The sequence below is a fragment of the Lygodium microphyllum genome, chromosome 10, assembly GCF_053477565.2.
Source record: "Lygodium microphyllum isolate KBCC chromosome 10, Lygodium_microphyllum_v1.1.10, whole genome shotgun sequence".
Classification (NCBI taxonomy): domain Eukaryota; kingdom Viridiplantae; phylum Streptophyta; class Polypodiopsida; order Schizaeales; family Lygodiaceae; genus Lygodium; species Lygodium microphyllum.
In genome coordinates this window covers 73,656,387-73,667,037 of record NC_141144.1, presented here as the reverse complement: position 1 = coordinate 73,667,037, position 10,651 = coordinate 73,656,387, and the positions used below count along the sequence as shown (strand labels likewise).

General features: G+C 42.5%; 1 protein-coding gene across 1 annotated transcript in view; it reads right to left on the bottom strand.

Moving 5' to 3' along the window:
- Window positions 1-224: 224 nt before the first annotated feature.
- Window positions 225-10,651, bottom strand: part of LOC148030163 (uncharacterized) — a 42,996-nt gene continuing 32,569 nt past the window's right edge. Inside the window, exons 4-7 of the mRNA XM_087686433.1 lie at window positions 1,679-1,806; window positions 1,366-1,449; window positions 822-947; window positions 225-740 (exon numbers count right to left, since the gene is read on the bottom strand). Of these exons, the coding sequence (XP_087542559.1) occupies window positions 612-740; window positions 822-947; window positions 1,366-1,449; window positions 1,679-1,806 (467 nt within the window). The 3' untranslated portion in view covers window positions 225-611. The remainder of the gene's footprint in view (window positions 741-821; window positions 948-1,365; window positions 1,450-1,678; window positions 1,807-10,651) is intronic.

The window sequence follows — 10,651 nt, the reverse complement described above, 5'->3', positions numbered from 1 at the left end:
TGAGAACAAGCAAGATCATAGAGTTCCAAGTGAAAGAGGTTATAACTTATGACGGGATTGTAATGTAATTTGTGTAAAGGTGTCTACAACCTTGCAATTATTGCAAGTTTTACCAAGGGCACTGTGCTTTTCAGGGCATCAAAACTAACTTGCCATATTATAAAGAACACAAAACTGCATTTTTGAGAGCTCTCAACTCACAGAACATTTTAGAATGAGCAGACTTCTATGTTAAGATGTTGTATTGAGGTATCCATACAAGGGAATTCCATTTCTTTGTCCATGACTTCAGAACCTGGAGGAGGGGTTATATCAACTATATGGAAAAAAGAATTTCAAGGGGGAGATATTACAAATATTACCTTGACCAAAGATGTTGACATGGCCTTGATAGAAGAGATTTGGGATGACCCATTGCCCTACTAGGAAGATGACTTATTAAAGGGAAGCTGCATCAGAGAACCACCTTGCTGTGTGCTTTTCTTGAGTTTGTTAACCATGGGTTGAAACAGCACCTGCTCAGGAGCAGGCTCCTTGCCATTATACAGGCATAGAGCTGCTGTCTGCAGTGTTTGATTCAAGAATGAGAAAAAATTACACTTCCAAGCAAATCATGAAAACTTGTAATCCCGAAGCTCTGCTACATTCAGCCTGATTGAAGGGCCCATTGTGGCACATACGAAGGCGGTCTTCCAATACACACCCTTGGCTCCAGTAGGCCGATTGGAATCCACAGAATTCTGCCACCATTGGCCTTGATAAGGTAAGTTCAAGCTGCAGTGTGAGGAAAGGCACAAAACTGAAGAATACAGCGAACATACCGCAACTGCTACAAGGTTTGAGAGTAAATCATCAACAGTAAATGTTGTTTTGCCAAAAGGTACATGAACAATCCCCGTCTTGTCAGCTCTGTATTCAACCTTGCCTGCCTTGAACTCAGAAATCGCCTGTTCATTGATCACAAGTTTCACCCATTAATCAAAGTCAGAAATACTAGCCACAAGCAAAAGCAGATGAGTAAATTTAAGGCAAAATCCTAGTAAGGCATAAATTTAACTTTTGCTACACAGTTTGTGGTCACAGAAAAAAAAAACATTGACTCAGGAGGGGCATCATTCAACACATGCCCAAGTTTTGGACCAATAAACAAAACACAAACCAAGATAGACCTTCTGAACACTCTAACACTAACAACCCACCCTTGTATTTACAGTGGTACCTAAAACAGTAAGAGAGCATTAAAACACTTAAATATGGCACATCCTTTAATACTCCAGCAGAGGCAATAGAAAGAATACAGATCATATTTTTGAAAATCATTACTTGAATACTCAGACAGCTTGCAATAATCAAATATGTACGTACGAGTGAAAGATCAGATGTCACTGTGCCAGCTTTTGGATTGGGCATCAGACCACGGGGGCCTAACAATCTTCCCAGTTTTGCGACCTATAAAGTAACATAGAAAATTTGACAACCTAATACCAATTACAGAAAATAGAATATAAGCACACATTAATGCCCTAAACTGCCTCCTTCGCATGCAAATAATCTAGATTCAGACACGATATGTCAATCACCAACATAAAATCATATAACAATACAATTGCAACCACATCCACAAATGTCTCAAATAACTGGTCATCAAAAGAGCAATGAAGAGCAGCAATGAAAAGACCTTTGGCATCATATCAGGAGTAGCAATGAGCTTGTCAAAGTCCATAAAACCCCCAAAAATTTGCTCAATCAAGTCATCAGCTCCTACAATATCTGCACCTGCATTTTTTGCCTCTATCTGCTTCTCACCTGTCCAACATACATAAAACATCATGACCAGCTTGACAAGAAACACCTACACTCTTTCTCAAACCTTAGCCAGCTTCCTGCAGTTAGCAGGCGGCGCCATCACAAAGGGCATTTAAGGAGTTAAAAAGATCTCCTGAACAATGTTTCTACTGTACACTGATGAGTGTGTTTGTGACATTGTGCTGATCCCTTCCTCAATAGCACAAGGCTGTGTTAGAGATTTGGTCACCTCCACGACAGGCACAGGCATGTACAGGGAAGATTAGGGCAGTTTGTACAGCATTGCATTGTAAGAAGCAGGTTGGACAGCAGTCTTGGGCAGTCACCAAATTTGGGCAGTGATTGGGCAGGCGGATCAGAGCAAGCAGGACAGACAGATCTGCCACATGCCAGGCTGCATTTTTTACTGCATTTTTCATTATTTATTGTTTTTATTTCAGTCTGTTTGTGCAGCAGTCGGCCAACCTGATCAGATTATTTTATCATTTTTGGCCTATTTAGGCTGGCCTGCCCCTGTCACACACTTCAGTTTTCATACAGATCATACCCTACTGACACAACTAGCCTAGCAAAGACAGCCACCCTGCAAAACACATTCCACTCCATGCCATGGAATCACATTGGACAAAACCATTTCACTTCACTGAGCACAATGAGCTTGTCCACTAGGACCACATCTAAGGAGACGGCACCACAGACAAATCAAAGACAATATCACAAGGCACCGGAGCCTCACCACCAAGTACATCAGTCAAGCAGTTAGGGACCGAATCATAGCTGACATCATGTGCAGATCTTGAGATCATCTACAGCCTATAGTCTCCACCGTAGTTTTTGTAATAGTTCTAGCATATTAGGACTTCCTTTTCATTCTATCCATGGGACGACACTAAACAGGGTTGTACTCTTGCATAGCTCCATCATAGTTATTCTCGACATTGTTTCATAGACCACTTATTTTATTGTTGTCTTCACCTTACTTAAGAGATGGCATTAGACATGGATGTACTACTGATTTTGTCTCATAGGCCACATTGGCCTTACGTATGACATCTTTTTTCTTTCTTTCTTTTTCTCTCTCCTCTCCATGTTTTCTGTCAGACCTAATCATACACTTCCACATTCATTGCACTCTGATATGTCTTCCAAAATTGGTATGGAGTTTCGCAATATCATAGACCATAAGGCCCCGGTACTACCACCTCTTTCACATGATCAAAAGCTAGAAGGGGAGAACTACCACATTTGGCAAGTGATGATGATTTGACAAAGCTTGTGACTAAGGCCATTGACCATTTAAAGGCCAATGATCCTTCCAAGCTTTCTTCAACAATGAAAGCTGAATTTGTGAAGGTATAGGTCCACTAGGACAAACTAAATGCCTACATTAGATCTTTCTTACTCTCTCTTGCACACTAGCTGTGATTGCTCACATTGAGCATCTAACCAATGCTTGGGAGATATGGCTAGAGTTAGATAAGCTCTATAACAAGATAACTATCATGAAGAGGGTATCTTTAGAGGTGTAGATACAGACTTTGAACCCAAACAAGTCCGCTTCCATGCATAAGCATGTGAACAATTTTCAACACTTACAGATGCAAGTGGAGAATGAAGGCCAGAAGGCGATCACCTCCGAGGACATGGAGATTACTTTGTTGTCACAAGTGCCCCCTAGATGTTGTGAATAAATGCTCACCGTGCCTTTTACAGTGTTCGGATGTGAATGCACCCTTACACTCTTGTACTTTATATATTATCTAAACCTAAAAAATGGTACACTCGTCTTTGTACCGAACATCCATTGTGTTGTGCTCACACTCATCTCTATTGTTCTCTACTCTCTGTGCAATATCTCACACTCTCACCCTCACCTCACTCAGTCTCGATTGAACCACTGGAACAAACCGGTATCAGAGAGGATAACTAGTGTGAGCTGACATGCCTGAGGTGACAAGCGACAATCAGGGCATGTGACAGTAAGGGCGAGTTGAGTGGGAGACAGGCTCGTGTAGGTGCCAGGTTGAAAGTGGGCACGATAGGCAGACGGATAGGCAGGTCACAGAGGGACGAACAGACTTGCAAAATCCCTTCAATTTGTGCAACAAATGTTTGCTATATGCACTTGGATACATGTATTGACGCAATCTGGACAGATTACCCTCTAAAAATTTGGGGGTTTTGATCAAACTTGTCAAATTTGTGCTTGGGAATGCCTTTGAAGCAAAAATTACACTAAAATTTTGGGGATTTCACATGTAACTGGTGGCTTGGTCTCTAAATGTGTCACTAATTGCTTGAGGAGTGCAGCAATAGGCACTTTTTAATTCTGAAAATCTATTTGCAAATCTGAAATTTCTGCAATCTGGGGATTTTCATTGCTAGTTGGTACTTTAGTGTACCATGGTCACTTGTGTCACATTTGGGCTTGCCTTTTGTGACTGGTTAGTCAATTTGGGATTGCAAATTATGGCTGGAAACAATGACAATAGTAATCTTTTGCACATTAAGAAGCTTGAGGGCGCATATAATTTTGCAATTTGGCAAAAACAATGCTACAATGTCATGGTGCAAAAGAAACATGTAAAGCCCATCAAAACAAAGGGAATCAAACCAGCCAACATGGAACAAGACGAGTGGGATGACTTGGATGAGCTTGCCCGCTCTACCATTGAGCTCTCAATGTCAGACAACTTGCTCTTTAACATTGAGAAGCAGAATTAAGCATATGCAATGTGGCAGCGGCTTGAAGAATTGAATGCTCAAAAAAGTGCACCTAGCAAGGTTTATTGGCTGAAAAAATTAATGGACTTTCGCATGAAAGAAGGTACAGTCATGTCTGTACATTTGAATGAGTTTTAACTCAATTTTCAGTCAGCTGATTGCTTTGCATTTCCATATTGATGATGAGTTCAAGGCTACTTTCTTGCTATGTACTTTGCATAAAAGTTGGGATACTTTTAGGACAGCTTTGAGTGACTCGAATGCTCAACTGTTATACTCTGATGTGGAGAGTTCTTTGTTGATGGAAGAACTCAATAGGCAAAATAACTCAGCAAACAAGTCTTCTAATGCATTGCACGCTAGAGGCAGATTTCAGTAAAAGGGCAATTCTGAAAATCGAGCACGTAACAAGTCTCATGGCAAAAATGTGGAGTATCATTATTATGGCAAAAAAGGGCACTACAAAATAACTATTTTCAATTGAAGAAAGAGAAAGGAAAAAACAAAAACACTAAAGACAACAAAGCTGAATAAAAAGAACAACCAACGTGCAAAGAAAAGCAATGTGAAAATAGAAAAGGTTAATGTAGTCACTCACGATAATGACAATGATAGTGATGTACTTTTTGCTACTTCTTTGAGTGCGCATGCATTGATTACAGATTTTGAGGATGATATGCACACTTGGCTACTTGATTCAGGTGCATCCTTTCATATCACGCCATATCATGAGTGGTTCTCTGACTACAATGGTGGTGTACATGGTGTTATCCACTTGCGGGATAACTATGCATGTAAAATTGCAAGCATTGGCACTGGAATTTCAGCATGGCTACGTATTTGTTTTGCATAACATGTACCTCAGCTCAAGAAGAACTTGATAAGCACAGGGCAACTAGATGATGAAGGCTATCACACCACCTTTAGGAATAGCAAATGGAAAATCTGTAAGGGCTCTCGCATTGTTGCCAAGGGGTCCAAGAGCGATACCTTGTATCCTTTGCATGTATCTAGTGTGCGTGACCATATAGTCGCCATAATCGAGCAACCAAGTGTTTCTTTGTGGCATAGCCGGCTGAAATACATGAGTCAAGCTGGAATGAAAGTGCTTTCTCGCTTGGATTATTTAACGTCTTTGAGGTATGCTAATTTTGAACAGTGCGATCATTGTATTTCTGATAAACATGCTCAAACGTCACATAAAACTCTCTCTAAAGTCTTCACCCTTAGAGTTGCTACATTGAGATGTATATCAAATGCCAAGATTATCTCTAGGGGGGAAAAAGTACTTCATTACCTTTGTTGATAATGCCACAAGCAAAGTATAGGTTTATCCAATCCGTCGGAAAGACGAGGCCTTGGATAAATTTAAGAAATTCTTAACACTTGCTGAAAATCGGACCAGCAAGACATTAAAATGCCTTCGCTCTGACAATGGTCAAGAATGTGTCTAAAGCCTTTTAGGACTTTAGTGACAACAAAGGGATTAAAAGATAGCTCACTGCCTCTCATAATCCGCCCCAAAATGGTGTTGCAAAGTACATGAACAAGACCATTCAAGACAAGGTCCGTACAATGACCACCTTTGAGATACAGGAGTGTCGGACCATTTCTACTTCCATGGATCCGAATTGGAAGGCTATGGCTCATACAAATTCACTGTTGGTGGATGCTTCCTACTATAATGCTCACTCTCTTCCTTACTCTCTCTACTCGGTACTCACTCTCTCTCTCTCACTGTGCATATCTCAACCTCGAACACTATCTCGATCCTCGTGCCCACGACAACAAACTGGTATCAGAGCTGAAGGTTGCTCGCCTCGAGTTCTATGCAGACAATAGACAGACCACGCAAGTTGCACGCCGTAGTCAGGAGTAGGTCATGATTGATAGGAGAGGCCATGCCAGCAAGCGATAGAGGTCATGTGAGTATGGAGGTAGGCGACATAGGCAAGCGACACAAGCAAAAAAGGCCACGTCAAGACAGGGGGTAGGCGACACAAGCAATCGACATGCAGGTCCAAGTGGTGCAGGTGGCAGCTGACAAGCGAGCAAGCGACGCAGGTCCAAGCGACAACGTAGGCAACCCCATTGACTGGTCAATCCGCACATAGGTAGTCTGGGAACAAGCGATGGGCTACAACGGGCTGGACAGGTCAACCGTGACCAAGCGGGCCACAACGTCACAACTCTACAGCTATTTTTTTGTCATTTTTTTAATTAATTTCTCAAATCTGTTCCTCTCCCTCTGACGAGCGTTCACATGCCCACGCACAATGTGAAATTTTGACCCAAAAAATTGGGCCTTTTCTTAGATTTGGGGATTTGGATATAGAAAAGGACAATCTAACTCAAAATTTGCAAATTTGGTGCACATTTACCAGGGAAATTTTGGGCTTTTCACATTTTAGTGAATTTTTTTCAATGTCACTGAAATTTGTGCACACGAGACCCAAGAAAATTGGGGCTTTTACAGAATTTCATCAATTTATACAAAGGTTGCCTTGTATATGCACTTCGGTATATGTATTGATGCAATTTGGGCGGATTTGCCTTTGAAGATTTGGTGCTATTGACCGCAATCGTCAAATTTGTGCCCGAGAACGCATTTGGAGCAAAAATTGCAGTAGAATGTTGGGGATTTCACATGTAATCGGTGCATTGGCCTATAAATGTGGCTGTAATTGATTGTGAAGTGCAATAGCAAACATTCTCTAATTCTGGAAATCAATTTGCAGATCTGAAATTTCTGCAATTTCTTGATTTTCACTCCTGGTTGAACTGGCAACGTACCGTAGTCATTTGTATGACTTTTGGGCTTGCATTTGCTGACATTTGAGTCAATTTAGTGCTGAAAAACATGGCTGGAAACAGTAACAGTAGCAATCTTTTGCACATCAAAAAGCTTGAGGGTGCACACAATTTTGCAATATGCCAAAAACAGTGCTACAATGTCTTGGTGCAGAAGAAACAGGTGAAGCCCATCAAAGCAAAGGGAATAAGACTAGCAAGTAGGGAACAAGAAGAGTGGGATGATTTGGATAAGCTAGCACGCTCTACTATAGATCTCTCACTATCAGACAACTTGCTCTTTAACATTGAGAAGCCGAATTCTGCATATGAAATGTGGCAAAGACTTGAGGAATTGTATGCTCAAAAAAGTGCAATCAACAAGTTTTATTGGCTGAAAAAGTTGATGGACCTTCGCATGAAGAAAGGTACAACCATGTATGTACATTTGAATGGGTTCGACTCAATTTTCAGTTAACTAATTGCTTTGGGTTTCCACATTGATGATGAGTTCAAGGCTACTTTCTTGCTATGCACTTTGCCTGAAAGTTCGAATACTTTCAAGACAATCTTGAGTAACTCAAATGCTCAGTTGTTATATTCTGATGTGGAGAGTTCTTTGCTGATGGAAGAACTCAACAAGCAAAATAATTCAACAAACAAATCTTCTAATGCAGTGCACACTAGAGGCATATTTCAGCAAAAGGGCAGTTTTGAAAATAGAGCACGCAGCAAGTCTTGTGGGAAAAATGTAGAGTGTCATCATTGTGGCAAGAAAAGCACTACAAACGAGACAGTTTTCAATTGAAGAAAGAGAAAGGCAAAAGCAAAAAAACTAAAGATAACAAGGCTGAAAAAAGGACAGCCAACCTATAAAGATAAGCAATGTGAAGATAGAGGAGGTAAATGTAGTTACTCATGAGAATGATAGGGATGGTGATGTACTCCTTGCTTCTTTTTTGAGTCCATATGCATTGATTGCAAATTCTGATGATGACATGCACACTTGGATAATTGATTCAGGTGTTGTAGAGAAACCCTTTACCCGCAGTTTGCGTTTCTGCATTTTGCATTTAGGGTTGCAGCCCCAAAAAGGGGTGCTACCCTAAACTAACTGTGCCTATTTATAGGCCATTCTCTCTCTCATTCTTTATGGCTGATTCATTCAATCCGTCACCTCTTCTCTCCAACCTCTCCATTGCCCTCACACCCCTTACAGAAGGACATTGTGGTTCATGGTTCGTAGTTGTCTTCATCATTTTCCTTGTGCTACGGCACCCTTGTTCCCTTGTATCACATTCACTCCATGACTCAAAACTTCATCATTCCATTCATTAGAGTTTCTTCCCTCTTCTCTTCTCTTCTCCATGTTTGTTGAGTTCACTCCATGTTCCTCCCCTCAATTCCTACTGTCTCGCTAGTACGTCATCTTTTGACATGGTATTAGAGCTGGATCTGCTCAAACAACAGCAAAGATCCTCCACTCCAGTGAAGGCAACGACTGGTGGCGGCATCCACTTCTCTTCTTCTTCTATTGCATCAAAATCTCGTTTTTGTAGGTTTCAAGTGTTTTCAGCTTGCTGCCCACACCCCTGTCGCGGAGGACATCGCAGTCTCAGTTGTCCCTTGCTGTCATCTACAGTCTGGCACATGTTTCCAGCCTTCCATCTGCAGTTTGCAGCTATTTACAGTAGAGCGACTATTGCTGATCACTCTCCATTCAAAAAACGATCTCATTTTTGCATATTTCAAGTATTTCAACTTGCTGTCCGCACCCCGGATGCAGAGGACATCGTAGTCCAAGTTGGCCATTGCTATCTACAACAGTCTAGCGCCTGTGTCCAACCTATCACACACTGTTTGGAGCTGATTTCAACATACAGACTACTGCTAGCTGATTTTTCCTGCATTTTTAGTGTCTCTCTCTCTCTCTCTCTCTCTCCTGCAGCCTGCGTTTTTAGTCTCTCTCTCCTCACCTACGTTTTTCTACTAATTGCAACCTCTTACTGCTACTGGTAGCATCCTCCTCCCACTAGAAGCTCACTTCCAGCCCTTTTGCTACCCTCCCACCCCTTGCGGCAGACATTGTGGTTCGTGCTTCACACTACCCTCACACCCCTTGAGGCGGACATTGCGGTTCGTGGTTCGTGGCTGACCTCTTCCTTCTTCAGCAAGGCACACTAGTACCCATGGCTTCTTTACCAACAGATGGCCAGACTACTAGGTGCTTCTATTGTGGCATCACTGGACAAACCACTGATGCTTGCCAACTTCAACCTTTGCTCCCCACCCCCGCGGAGTATATAAGTCTTCCACCAGGCACTCCTTGTGCCACCTCTCCTTTCTAGGCCACAGAGATCGTTTTGCATCGGCTATCAGAGTACTATGCTCAAGGCAATAAGACGCATCCGACGTGCACTAAGTCCTTTCGAACAAACCACCGATGCTTGCCGACTTCAACCTTTGCTCCCCACCCCCGCGGAGTATATACGTCTTCCACGAGGCACTCCTTGTGCCACCTCTCATTTCTGGGCCACAGAGATCGTTCTGCATTGGCTATCAGAGCACTATACTCAAGGCAATAAGACGCATCCGACGTGCACTAAGTCCTTTCGAGCACATGGAGGATCGATTGGCACTAAGACCTCCTAGAGATCGTCGCAATGCCAGCAACCGTCTTCTCCCACCTATTTTTGGATGCAATGGCTACCACAGCCCGCGGTTCTGCAATCCGCTCCATTGAGAGACAATGATTGTTTGATACCGTCTTCTTCTCAGTCTGCCCCTTCAAGAGACAGTGGCTACTCGACTCCTTCCTCTTCTTTGGCTTCCCAGTCCACTCCATTGAGAAGCAGTGACTGTTGCCCACTCATTGCTTAGTTCGAGCTCCACCCTTCACCCTTGCCTACTCAGGTTCGAGAGGCCACCTCTGGAAATTCTTCACCACCCCAGACACCTTCTTCGGCACGATTGGTGACACTTCCTTCATCCTTAGACATTTCGAAGTCCAAGATCCATGAGTTTTTGGATTCCCTATCTACCTCCAAGGGGGATTCAGAGGAGACTGATCTTTCTTTGCCCTCTAAGGGGACATCTACATCTACTGCGACTTCAAAGAGAGCTCCTATTCCTCCAGTTTCAAAGGGGATCCCCATCCACCGTTCAATCCTTCACACAACCTGGCAGAGGCATTTTACCTTCTTCTTCTATCCTTGAATGGGATGGCTTCCTTCTAGCGGTCATCTTGCCTATTGATTCCCAGGATCTCCATGATCTACCTAGATCGAGGCTTTGGACGTTCAGCTGCGACTTGGTGACAAGACCTTCGTAT